General features: G+C 42.3%; 1 protein-coding gene across 1 annotated transcript in view; it reads left to right on the top strand.

The window, feature by feature from the left end:
* The window catches only part of RARS1 (arginyl-tRNA synthetase 1), a 28,703-nt gene extending 19,234 nt beyond the window's left edge, over positions 1–9,469 (top strand). The window contains exons 9-15 of the mRNA XM_073355948.2: positions 616–720; positions 1,639–1,817; positions 2,538–2,647; positions 4,370–4,475; positions 6,919–7,091; positions 8,254–8,501; positions 9,253–9,469. Coding sequence (XP_073212049.1) covers positions 616–720; positions 1,639–1,817; positions 2,538–2,647; positions 4,370–4,475; positions 6,919–7,091; positions 8,254–8,501; positions 9,253–9,362 — 1,031 coding nt within the window. The 3' untranslated portion in view covers positions 9,363–9,469. The remainder of the gene's footprint in view (positions 1–615; positions 721–1,638; positions 1,818–2,537; positions 2,648–4,369; positions 4,476–6,918; positions 7,092–8,253; positions 8,502–9,252) is intronic.
* The last annotated feature ends 2,946 nt before the right edge of the window (positions 9,470–12,415 follow it).

The following is a 12,415-nucleotide window of genomic DNA, read 5'->3' on the forward strand; positions in this document are numbered from 1 at the left end:
ACATCTAAGTATTATGCTGATTGGTGCTTAACAAATGTCTAATATTAGTAATAATCGATCATTTCCAAACAAAATGTCTGACCCTTATTCCTTCCTGCACCTCTGTTTGTCTGCTTCTGAAACACAGGTTGTTAAAGAGAGAAACCCTTCATCTCTTTCTGACAAATTGTTGAAGTGTTTATGCTGTATAGTATAGTATTGCTGTGGCCTGTTTTATTTATTAAATGTTACTTACCTCTGTAATGTGCCATTCTGTCCAGTATGGCTCAGTAATTGAAGGTTTTGCCCCATTGCCTTAGTATCTGAGTACCTCCCAGTGACTGATAAATTCAGCCTGACCGCCCCACCCCCGAGGTAAGGAAGTACAGTAACTCTATTTTATAGATGGGACATGAGGCACAGAAAACAAGTGACATGCCCATGGTCACAGATTGCGAGAGAGCTGGAATTGAACCCAGATATCTTGGTTCCCAGGCCTATGGCTTAGCCTCAGGACCATCTTTCCTCTCATTTCAGTCATATTTTAGGGTCTTTTTGCTTCGAGTCTTAATACAATCAGTCAAAATCTTGAACGTATTGTTTTTTTTTATAGTTCTCTCTGTTTTCCCTACTCAGAGTTCCAAAAAATCTATGACTGCTTGGACATTAAACTAATAGAGAGAGGGGAATCGTTCTACCAAGATATGATGAAAGATATTGTGCAAGAATTTGAAGACAGAGGTAACATGTTCCTTAACATCGTCAAAAAATCAACAATTGTCCAGTCACTTCATTTTTTTTAAATATTTTTTCAGTTTGAGAGAGTGTTAATTTCTACTAGTTTGTTTAGAGACACTTTCAAGATTAATGTTCCCCAGATTAGACACTTGTCCTTCCCCTCCATTATATTTTTGACTAGAAAATGCTCCCCTGCTGAGAGACACGGGCTATTATTCCTTGTTTTTGTCGTTCAGAAAGGTCTGGGAATTTGGGGCTCCCGGGACCCCCCTGCCCCTAACCACCCCCCAGGATCCCACCCCCATCCAACCCCCCTGCTTTCTGTCCCCTGACTGCCCCAACCCCTATCCACACCCCCACTCTCTGACAGGCCCCCCAGGACTCCCACGTCCTATCCAACCCCCGAGGCAGGCCGGCGGCTCTTGCAGCTTCACTGACCAGCAGGAGCTTGCAGCCCTGCTGCCCAGAGCGCAGCGCGATGAGCTGAGGCTGCAGGGAAGGGTAGACAGCAGAGGAGGGGCCAGGGGCGAGTCTCCCCGGCTGGGAGCTCAACTGCCAGGCAGAATGGTCCCCCGGTCCGTAGTTTGCCCACCTCTGCACTAAGTACATCAGGATACCAACTTACAATGGTTTTAAAATCAAGCTAGAACTCTCTTAATGATAGCCTGTTATTTCACCAGCAAAACTAGATTTGTATAAATCTATGCTCTCTTTGCAAAAGATGATTGGTGGTGTTTTTGTTTTTTAAGAAATCAAGCATTTAATGAGACATGCACAAAATGGATAGAATGTGAATAGATAGGAGCAACTGGCTTTCACAAGCTTTAGAGCATTATCACTTTTTACATGTAGCATCTAACAACTTGCATATTTCTGCAAATCTCTCTTGAATGCTTGCCCTCAAATGACCTCTTTCCCTAGGATTTGTACAGATGGATGACGGGCGGAAGATTGTGTTTGTCCCAGGATGCTCTGTTCCTTTAACAATCATGAAGTCAGATGGAGGTTTCACATATGATACATCTGACTTAGCTGCTCTTAAGCAAAGGCTATTTGAGGAAAAAGCTGATATCATTGTTTATGTGGTGGATAGTGGGCAGGTGAGTACCCCGACCTCTGCTTTGTTCTTCAGTCAATCACTAGATATCGCTCTAGCCTAGAGGACAGGGGCTAGAAGGTGTTATCACCTGATGGCTATTTATTGGCCCTTATGTGAAATTATTTGGTAATTACAGTCCAGTTCCTGATGGGCTGTGGGCCAATCACAGAATTCACCACCACAGTTTAGACTCGCGGCCATCTCAGCAGTGCCCAAGGATTTAACACTCCGGGAAACAAAACTATCCGCACATCCAGGTCAGTGCTGAATCTGAATGGCTGGAGAGAGTGATAAAAACCTGCACTGTCACTGTTCATGCATTGCCTTATCTGTGGAGTCTCCAGACCTGTCCGTTGAGTACCTTTCACCCACGTTTATATTCACTTAAATGGGAACTATAAAATGCAGGCAGTGGTGATGTACTTGTCACACAGTCTTGTACCGAGAATTGGGGAGGGATCTTTAAAAGTATCAGGCATTGATACTTTCTGAAAATCTGAATAGTCTGTAGAAACTGATGACAGTAGTGGTTCGTCATTACAAGTGTCCTGTGCAATGAGTCTAAAGGGGGACGTGATCAGTTAGGGAAGCTTTATTTTTCCTTGTAATAACACTCTTGGTACAAAAGCATTTTACAGTATTTATACCAGAATCTTAATGGGAAAAAGACAATTGGAAAATGCAGTTGACAACTGCTTTTTATTTTTCTATTTCTTCGCAGTCAGTGCACTTGCAGACAGTATATGCAGCAGGTCAGATGATTGGCTGGTATGACCCTGCCGTGACCAGAGTAGTCCATGCTGCATTTGGAGTGGTACTGGGAGAAGATAAGTAAGTTGAATGAATAGACCATTTCATGGTACATTTAATGGATACTGTGATTACACTTGCCAGGCTGTCTCAGCATCAGACAACAGAAAAAGAAAAGAAGTCAGATCATATTGCAGTTTTCAGGGTCAGATTCCAGTAGACCCTGTCACGTTGTTTGAGAGAGATTCTTGTATGAGGACTTAAAATGCAAATATCATACGAGTACTTGGACTTTGAAAATTTTGATTTACATGTTGACATCTAAAATAATGAAGAAACAAAGTTCACTTATTAATGAGTTTTTTGCATGTCTGCTGTGACTGTCTTTCCATATATTCTGTTACTATTCTATAAAAGTGCACTATTTTTCTGGAATCTAAACAAATCAGGTTTTTTGGTTGTTATATTTTTAAAGCCACCTCTTTTTCCATCCCAAACAAACTAGCTCTGCCCTGTTTTTATTTGAGAAAATTCTATCTTAAAAAACAGATTTCTTGTAAATGAAGTTCATGTATGTCTAAATTAACATTGCAAACCAGTGTTTCATTATTCATTGGTAAAGTAACTGCAAAATAAGAAATCTGAATTTATTTTCCATAAGAAAAATATTTTATATATTATTCTGGCTAGATTGTGGGCTTAGATTGCATTTTGTTTGACAAGATTATTCTGTCTACTCCATAGCAAATGTGTTTATAGCTTGTGACAGCCGTGTTAGTCTGTATTCGCAAAAAGAAAAGATGCATCCGATGAAGTGAGCTGTAGCTCACGAAAGCTTATGCTCAAATAAATTGGTTAGTCTCTAAGGTGCCACAAGTACTCCTTTTCTTTTTATAGCTTGTGTTTCTGTTTTGGTAATTGGGAACACCTTAACCCCAGAATTGTCCTGTAGGATTCTCTCTGTGAAGGAGATATATAGCTAATTCAGCATTTTTTTTTTTACAATCCTATTTTATCCTTTTGCTATAAATAGAAGTATATGTGGCCCACAAAAGTCACAAACTAATTCTAGTATGGCTTGAAATTCCACGTCTGTTTTTCGCAGCTTCACTTTGCAGTATTGTGACTCTGTGTCACAAGGAACATATCGCACAGCATGCTCACGTGTTGTACTGTGGGTCGGTGTGACTCCACTCTAAGCTATGTCCTCTGTCTCCTTCTTTCTGGTTGGTGAAGGGGTGGTTTTCGTTTCTCCTTCACCACCTCCATCTCCCTTGGGCTGCATGGAGATTGAAAGGGATCCCAATGCCCCTATTCTAGGCCAGTTACTTAGTACTCCATCTCAAGCTCCTCTTGCTCCTAAGTGATACTGCAGTCAGACCCATGCATTGTGCAAGAGCTACGTGTAGCTGAGAGTCCACATGCTGTGTCCTTGCTGTTGCATTTCACTGTTAAAACAGGGGGAAATGTTTTGAGCTGTTTTCCTGACAATTGTTGCTCTGATGGGACAGGAAACTGTCCTACACATATGACTGACACCTTGGTCAGCCAATTGTAAACCTTCTTTTTCTCCAATTAGTTTTATTACAGTTCTGATCTGCCCTTATAGGCGCACCAGTTTGATGTCTGTTTTATACATTTAACTCAGGGGCGGAGGCAATTGGAATGTGCAGCTGAATCTATTAAACTATTGAGAAATGTGGGCCACCCAAGTAATTGTAAGATTTAGTTCTGCAGAGGCTTGTATATAGTGCTGATCGTGAGCCGTGGGGTTTCTATCGAGCCATGTCTATGTGCTTTCAGGAAAAAGTTCAAAACTCGTTCAGGGGATACAGTGCGGCTCATTGAGCTACTGGAAGAGGGGCTGAAACGATCAATGGACAAACTGAAGGACAAAGAGCGTGACAAGGTAATTGTGATGGCTTACTTTTCTTCTTGGAAACAAGTATGTGGTGGGTTTCATCATGTACTGGATGCTTCTGTGTAATGGATCCAAGGGAAATATATACAGAGCAAGACTTTCCCCTCCATCACATTGCTCACTGGGCTTATTTTCAGTGTTACCATTCTACTGCATGTTGTGATTAGCAAGCAGCTCTGTTTTACGGCCTGGAATTGTTCCTGACACCAGTAAGAAAGACTCCCCACCTCTGAAGCTCTTAAATTTCCCTGCACTGTGGAGTAGACACTGATGCTAATTCCTAATGGATTTAGTGCAGTTCTGAGTTAATCACAGCTCATTTGAGCCGGCAGGATTGGATTGCAGACAAAGCCTCAGCACTGGCTGGACATTGTAGTTTTGAAACGTAGCGCGGGCTTGTCTGCATTGGGAAGTTAGTGGGCAGGAAGCTAGGGTGTGAACTGAAAGCACGCTAGCTACTCTGCACTTACTGTCCGTGGGGACATGCTGAATGCCCTTGGGCAGTTTAGCTTAATGCACTTCTCAAATGCCTTAAGCTACTGTGCAAGAAGACTCCCTTAATGCACAGTAAGAGGGTCCACATGTGTGCACGAGGTATTCCTCACTAGCTACTGTCGGCTTTTTCCCCTTGGTGACAGGCCCTGGAATATTTATTGCACAGTTGGATCGAGGAGAATAAATTAGGATGTTAAAGCTTTCAGTGCTGGAAGCATTTACTGTAGCCATCCCTGCACCCCTCCTTGCTCTGCCTGAAAATGGTGCAGAATGCTGAGCAAGCTGCTTTTCAGGAACAGCTTGGAATCCGAGTTGTAGGAGACTGTCCCAGCATGGGGCCAGGAGCCTTTTGGGAGAGCAGGGATTTTTAATAGGGAAAAGGATGAGATATGAGCCAAGGTTTAGAAGGGGGCAGGGTGTGAGATGGGTAGAAAGGGACAGCCAGTGAACAGGGAGTTGAGGATGGTAAGCAACTCCAGGACTTGATCCTGTTTTTGGGACAGACATTCTCTTGGCAGCTAGAATAGATAGGAGAGGTTAGTTAGGTGAGGAGATGTCACAGGCCATAGAAGAGCAGGAGCAAAGGTCGATACATTAAAAATGAACATTCAGTCCACCAGGAACCCCATCTTAGCACTCGCAGAGCTGCCTCTTGCCGCAGCCATACCAGTGTCAGGAGTGGCCACCCGGTGGAAACAATTAAAAAAAAAAAAAAGTTGGGGCAGGTCATGTTCCTTGTCCGGTGAGAGAAGTTCTTGCATTGTAAAACAGCATTAAATCTCCAGAGTATGCTGGTGAGATGCAAAGGGGGAAACAGCCGATTCCTTAAAGATCCAACAGGTGGTGGCAGAACACAAACCACGCAATGCGGTTTTCCATACAGTGCAGCCTTTGCTGCCTCCCTAAGCAAAGATGTATGTTGAGACGGTGGCCTTGATGTGAGCTCCAACATGGCTCAAACCTTTCCTCTCTCTGAATTGGCTCTGTGGCATATCTACTGGAATCTCTGCGGGATTAAACTCCTGTGCGCTGTAGCTAGTTATTTGCTAAATTGTTGGAATTAAAGCAGGTCACGCATGAGGCTCCAAAATCGCAAAGGTATGGAATTCTATATCAGTGCCTGAATTGTGGACAAATCACCCTCTGATTTCAACAGCCTCAAAATGGCTTCAAAAATGCATAGCACGGCAGTTTGCTCTTGCATAGCCTTCAACTGTGTCGCCTTGGTACATACTGTGTTCCACTATGGGAAGTGATCTAATTTTGAAGAGATCCTCATTTTCTGGAACACAAGTCGAATGGATGCCCTTTAGAATATAGGAGAGCATGCTAAACTGTTCCTAAACCTCTCTGAGGTCAATCAGACAGTGGGGCAAAATACTAATTTACAGTTACATGGCATTTTCTACCTTCCAAAGCACTTTACCCACTATGCAACTTCACCACTAATTAGGTGGGGGGCCACAACCAGCTGCCATTTTGGTTAAAGGCCCTGGGCCCAGGCACTAATCTTGCTGTCCATGCACAGAACACAGGGCCTCACTTTTAAGTGTCACAGGAACGACACCTGCATGGGACTTCTTTGGCAGCAGGAAGTGTTGTGCTGATCCTGCTCTGTTTCCAGATAATCTAGGTGTCCACTTTATAGTAAGCCTTGATGAAATAGAAAATTCACTTAAGGGTTAAGCAAATTTGGCTGAACAATCATCAGTGCTTTGAAATGGGTTCTAACTAGTTAATTTCCCTCTGGAAAAAGCAGAGTCAAAGTCCATGAGTTGACCATGTTTTCCCCCAGCATGTTACTTGGCTGGTGCCTCTAGAATATTTCCTGCTGAGGCCTTTCCATTTCTCTGGGTTTGTGGTGAAGCAAAGCATGCTATGTGGGAGACAGAATGGTTAAACTTGGTGGTTTTTTTTTTTTTTTGGTCTTCTGTAGGTCCTAACTGAAGAAGAACTGAAGGCTGCCCAGACATCAGTTGCTTTTGGCTGCATTAAATATGCTGACCTTTCCCATAACAGAATGAATGATTACATCTTTTCTTTTGATAAAATGTTGGATGACCGAGGAAATACAGCTGCTTACTTGCTCTATGCCTTCACTCGAATCAGGTAGCTCAAGGGTATTGTGGTTGCTTTAAAACCAAGCTGAAAATGAGTTGCCCTTCAGGTTGCAAAAAGTGTAATATGTCTATTCCATCTTTTATTAACTAAAAATAACAGAATTCCTAGGGAAATCTCAGCTGTGGTCTCCCTTGCTCTCCTGCCCCTTACTCAAAAAAAAAAAAAATTATTTGTGTTTGGGGCCTTAAGCCTGTTTCATTTTCTTTCCCGAGCTGCTTGCCCTGATGATATCCTTAAATGCCAAAGGAGGAGTCTAACTGGACCCCTCTGAAAAGCTCTGCCTTGTTTAATGTAAAATATCTGCCATGCTTCATAACAGCTTAGCCTGAACTTTGTGCTGGGCTGACACTTCATCTGCCTTGGTAAATCTGTTCTCAGTATTAGCAGGTGGGTGTGCTGTGATCTAGGCCCTATGTGTTCTGAGAGGGCGTGGAAGTGGAACTCCTTCTTGGCCAGCCACTGCAGGCTGTCCTTCCAGCTGGAGGGCGAGCGTATCTAATTTTTCTAGCAGTGTGGCCATTGTCTTGTTTTCTGCCTTCATGTCTAGATGGAGCCTACTTAGTGAACATAGTCAATGTCCTCCCTCAGAAAGGGCAGGTCTGTGTGGAGAAGTTTTCCAGGCAGACATCTCTCACTGACATTACAGGGTAGTGGTCTCTCCCAAATGAATATTTGTATAGGCTTATTAATAATTACATAGCCCACTCTCACAAGGGAACTGTGCACCACCACCTCTTTTGGGTACCTGTCCCTGTTTCCCCCTCCCATCTATTACTGCTTTCCTGCTTTTTTTCCACGGCCTCCACATACACTTGAGCCCCCAGGCTTCTTCCCATATCAGTGCCTGGTCACCTTTTAGCTTCTCATCCACTCTTCCTCTTGAATGCGTGTCCAGTCCCTTGCTGCTTCCGTGAACTAATTCCTCCACCCAGTGCATGCCTCCTGCACTGATTGCCTATGTTCTTGCAATGTACTGAAACTGAATATTTTTCTAGGCAATTCAGGCTGTTTTCTAATATCCATTCAAGTTACCACTCCATAGCTAGATCATTCAAATCAGAACCCCTTTGCTTTTGGCCCTTCAATCCTGTTGCAAAATTCCATGCATAAGCATGACCAATGCTAGGCTGTTTTTTTCTTTTTTTGTCAGATCTATAGCACGTCTGGCCAACATTGATGAAGAGATGCTGCAGAAGGCAGCTAGAGAAACAAAGATATTACTGGACCATGAAAAGGAGTGGAAACTGGGCAAATGCTGTCTGAGATTCCCTGAGATTCTGCAGAAGATTTTGGATGATCTCTTATTACACACACTCTGTGACTACCTCTATGAGCTGGCCACCACCTTTACAGAGTTCTACGATAACTGTTACTGTGTGGAAAAAGACAGGCAAACTGGTGAGTGCATCCCTTAAACTTGCTTGCAGTGAGCACATCTCTGTGAGGTTGTAATTGGAGAATTCTGATGATACAGTTGATCAAGTTTGTACCAGCATTCCAGGCTGAAAGGTCATAACATCCAGGCGGGGGGAGTCTTAACTTTGTGTTAAGGATGCTGTTACTCCAGTCGTTCTTGGATGCAAGATAACAAATGCACAAGCATGTCAAGGCAGCTTTTTGTTGTTCTTTAAAGCTATTGCTAATAGTAAATCATATCTAGTTTTTGTGACCAGTGTTACTGATTTTTATGAACAAGTGCATGTCTTGGTCTATTCAAAAAACAGAGCTATTGCTGTGTTTGAAGGAGGGCTGTCTGTGGCCACACTGGCTGCTCTGTCTCTGCTTTACAGAAAACCCAACCGTTCCCATTTATATTTAAAAAAGAAATTCACCATAGCTATAAAAGCAACCTACAAGTGTTCAGAATAAGATGAGGTTTCCAAGTGCTAGCACATGTAACAAAACTCTCTCAAGTAGAGAAGAAGGTGGGCACTAGTGATCGATCATCTCTTGTGAAAATGCTACTTGCTGTAGCACCTGAGTGTATTAAATAGTGCGTTTTACCAGTCCCTTTTAGTGTAATGGAAGCTACATAATTCCAACTGTACTACATCATGGAAATAGCACAAATGCAGTGACTGTAATGTGTAATCTATGATGCTTCCTGACCATCTAATTCAAGCTTGCACTATTTTTCTTTCTTCTCCAGGAACGATAGTGAAGGTGAACATGTGGAGAATGTTGCTGTGTGAAGCAACAGCTGCCGTTATGGCCAAAGGGTTTGACATCCTGGGCATCAAACCAGTCCAGAAGATGTAACTACTTCTGCACTTGGGCCTCTTGTATTTTACTAAACTAGTTTTCTTAGCTGTCATAGTGGAGTCTTATTCAAACCCTACTTTAAAAATAAAAAATTGCTAACATTGTGTGGATTGAACTTGTGTATGCTGCCCTGTATGTGGGTGGCGTATTGTCAGTGTGATGTTTTAAAGGACATGCAACTCTTACACACAGGTGCCTGAATTTATATTCGCATGCTGAACAGGTACCTAAAAAAACAAGGTCAAGAATGCAAAGAGAGAGAACAGAGCTGGTAAGTGTTCGAGGGCTGCACCTTCATTAGAGGTGCTTTGTCCAGGCTATTACAATCTGAATATTTCAACCAGAAGTATTTACAGAAAAGGAAGAAAACTGAGTAAATACAAATCTGAGGAAAGTGGTTAAATTCATATGCATATTAAAATTCCAGACTTTCAAAATATATAAAGCTCTGGTACCCGAGGCTGCCCTATGCGCACTACATTGCATAGCCTCATGTAAGTGTTTTTCAATAGCTTAATTCTTTGGAAAGATGCAGTTGTAGACACACCAGTGATACTCAGATCACCAGGGGTGCAGGAGCCAAAGAGCCATAGTAGTGCAAAGTTATTGTTTCATTTACTGTATATTCATATTTAAACAGTAGGCGGGGAAATATTTAGTTTTTATTTATATTAGTCTCATAGCAAAAGGACTGACCAAATATTTTTATTTTATCAACTACAGTTAAATCACAAAGAGCCACAGGGGAGACAAAGATTTAGCTTATTTTAGTACAGTACCTTAAGCTAATCTGAAGGAAAATGGGAGTGAAGTTCAGTTGAACCTGTGCCTGTTTTGCACCTTAGTACTAAAGTAGTTTCACCCATTGCTTGTCTTAAATGCAGTCTCACTTATCTGTGCCTAGAAAGAAGACAGTTAAAACACTGTTTCTAATACTTACGTAGGGCACAGGGATGTGGCAAAGCCTCCATACGTTACTAGCAGTTGGCACATCTACGTTCTGCATCTACAACTGTGCCACTGAAGTCTAAGGGGTTTTTTTTTTGTTTAACTATTGTAAACTAGAAATAAAGACCCTGCTTATACTGCCACCTAGCATACCTCCAGCCAAACAAAGAGTTTCCTCTCCGGGCATTTAAAATCATTAGCTGCTATTGCCCAGCACTAACCTCTCTCACTTTTAAGTATGGTACACTGGACTTTCTAAAGCTTACATATTACGGAGTGATTTGTTTTTTAAAGTCACTTGCTGTACCTCTTACAAAATTCAGTATGGCATCCGTGACCATATATTGCTACATGCGTTGTCATTGTTTGTGCTGACATCTAAATGTTTAAGATGTCTGGGCTGCTTTAAACAAAAAAAGCTGCACTAGCATTTAGAACAGGGTGCTGTGTACTAGAGGTAGATTTAGATCAAAATTATCTCCAAGCATGGCTCCAGGTTTAGCTGTGTGACTTGTTAGCAGCTGGTAACAGAGCTTTTAAATTTTTAAGCTCCAGCTCAGGAAAACTTGTCACTACCTACATTTCCAGTGCTGCAATAAAGTTAATCTGGCAGCATTACTATGCGCATGTAGGGCCTAGAGTCCAGTTTTCACTGGGGTTTAAGAGCAAAAGGGTAAAGCAGCATTATTGGGGGTGCAGGTAAGTCTTATACTGGGTCAGCCCAGTGGTCCAGCAAGCCTGTCTTCTGACAGTGCCCAATGCTTCAGAGGGCCTGAACAGAGCAAGCAAGCAATGAGTGACCCATCTCTTTTTTTGCTTGTGGCAAAACGAGGCTAGGGACACACAGAATATGCCATTGATGGACCTATTCTCCATGAATGTATCATGTTCTTCCTTTGAACCCTGTTAGCATTGTTTTGGCGGTCACAATGTACGTTCCATAGCTTGATTCTGAGTCGTGTGAAGAATAACTTGCTTTTCTTTAAACGTGCTGCCTATTAATTTCATTGGGGGTCCCCTCGGTTACGTGAAGGAATAAACAACACTTCCTTTTCTCAACCCCATTCATGATTTATCATATGCGCCTCGTAGCTGTCTGCTTTCTTTACTGAACAGTCCCCCTCTTTTTAATCTCTCCTCCTAGGAAGCTGTTCCATACCCCTAATTGTTTTTGTTGCCATTCACTGTACCTTTTCCAATTCTAATATCTCTTTTTTTGCAATGGGGTGACCAGCCCTGCATGCAGTATTCAAGATGTGGGCATGCCATAAATTGATATAGTGGCATTATCTATTCCTTTCCTCAGACATTGAAAACAGCTGCTCACTGTACAGTAGCAGTCAAAAAAAGCCAACCAAACAATCCATCTAAGGTCTCTGGTAACAGCTAATGTTGTGTGTAGAGATGGGCGTATATTTCCCAATTTCATCTGCCATTTTTGTTGTGTAGATCAGTAAAAGCCCTTTGTAACTCTTCACTGTCTGATCTGCAAATTTTGTCACCTCATTGTTCATGTTGGAATGGTCCCCATACAGCTCCCTGGGAGACACCACTCTTTACCTTGCTCCTTTCTGAAAATTAGCCATTTATTCCTACCCTTTGGTTCTGTGTTTTAACCAGTTATTGATCCACTAGGGGCCCTTCCCTCTTATCCCATGACACTCTTGTGAGTCTTTTGGTGAAGGACCTTGTTAAAGTATTTTATCAACTGGCTCACCCTCAAAGAATTCCAGTAGATTGGGGAGGTCTCATTTCCTGTTACAAAAGCCCTGTTGACTCTTCTGTAACAGCTTGTGTTTATCTGTGTGTCTGCTAATTTTGTTCTTTTCTGTAGTTTCACTCAGTTTGTCTGGTACTGAAGTTAGTCTTTCCAGCCTGTAATTGCCTGGCTCACCACTGCAGCCTTTTAAAAAAAATGTTTGTCACATTAGCTAGCCTCAAGTCAGCTGGTACAGACGCTGATTTAAGTAGGTTACATACCACCCTTCGCAATTTCCTATTTGAGTTCCTTCACAACTCTTCACTGAATGCCTGCTGTGCCTGCTGACTTATTACTGTTTAATTTATCACTTTGTTCCAGAAAACCTCCTCTCTTGCCACTT

This window comes from Lepidochelys kempii, chromosome 8 (assembly GCF_965140285.1).
Source record: "Lepidochelys kempii isolate rLepKem1 chromosome 8, rLepKem1.hap1, whole genome shotgun sequence".
Classification (NCBI taxonomy): Eukaryota; Metazoa; Chordata; order Testudines; family Cheloniidae; genus Lepidochelys; species Lepidochelys kempii.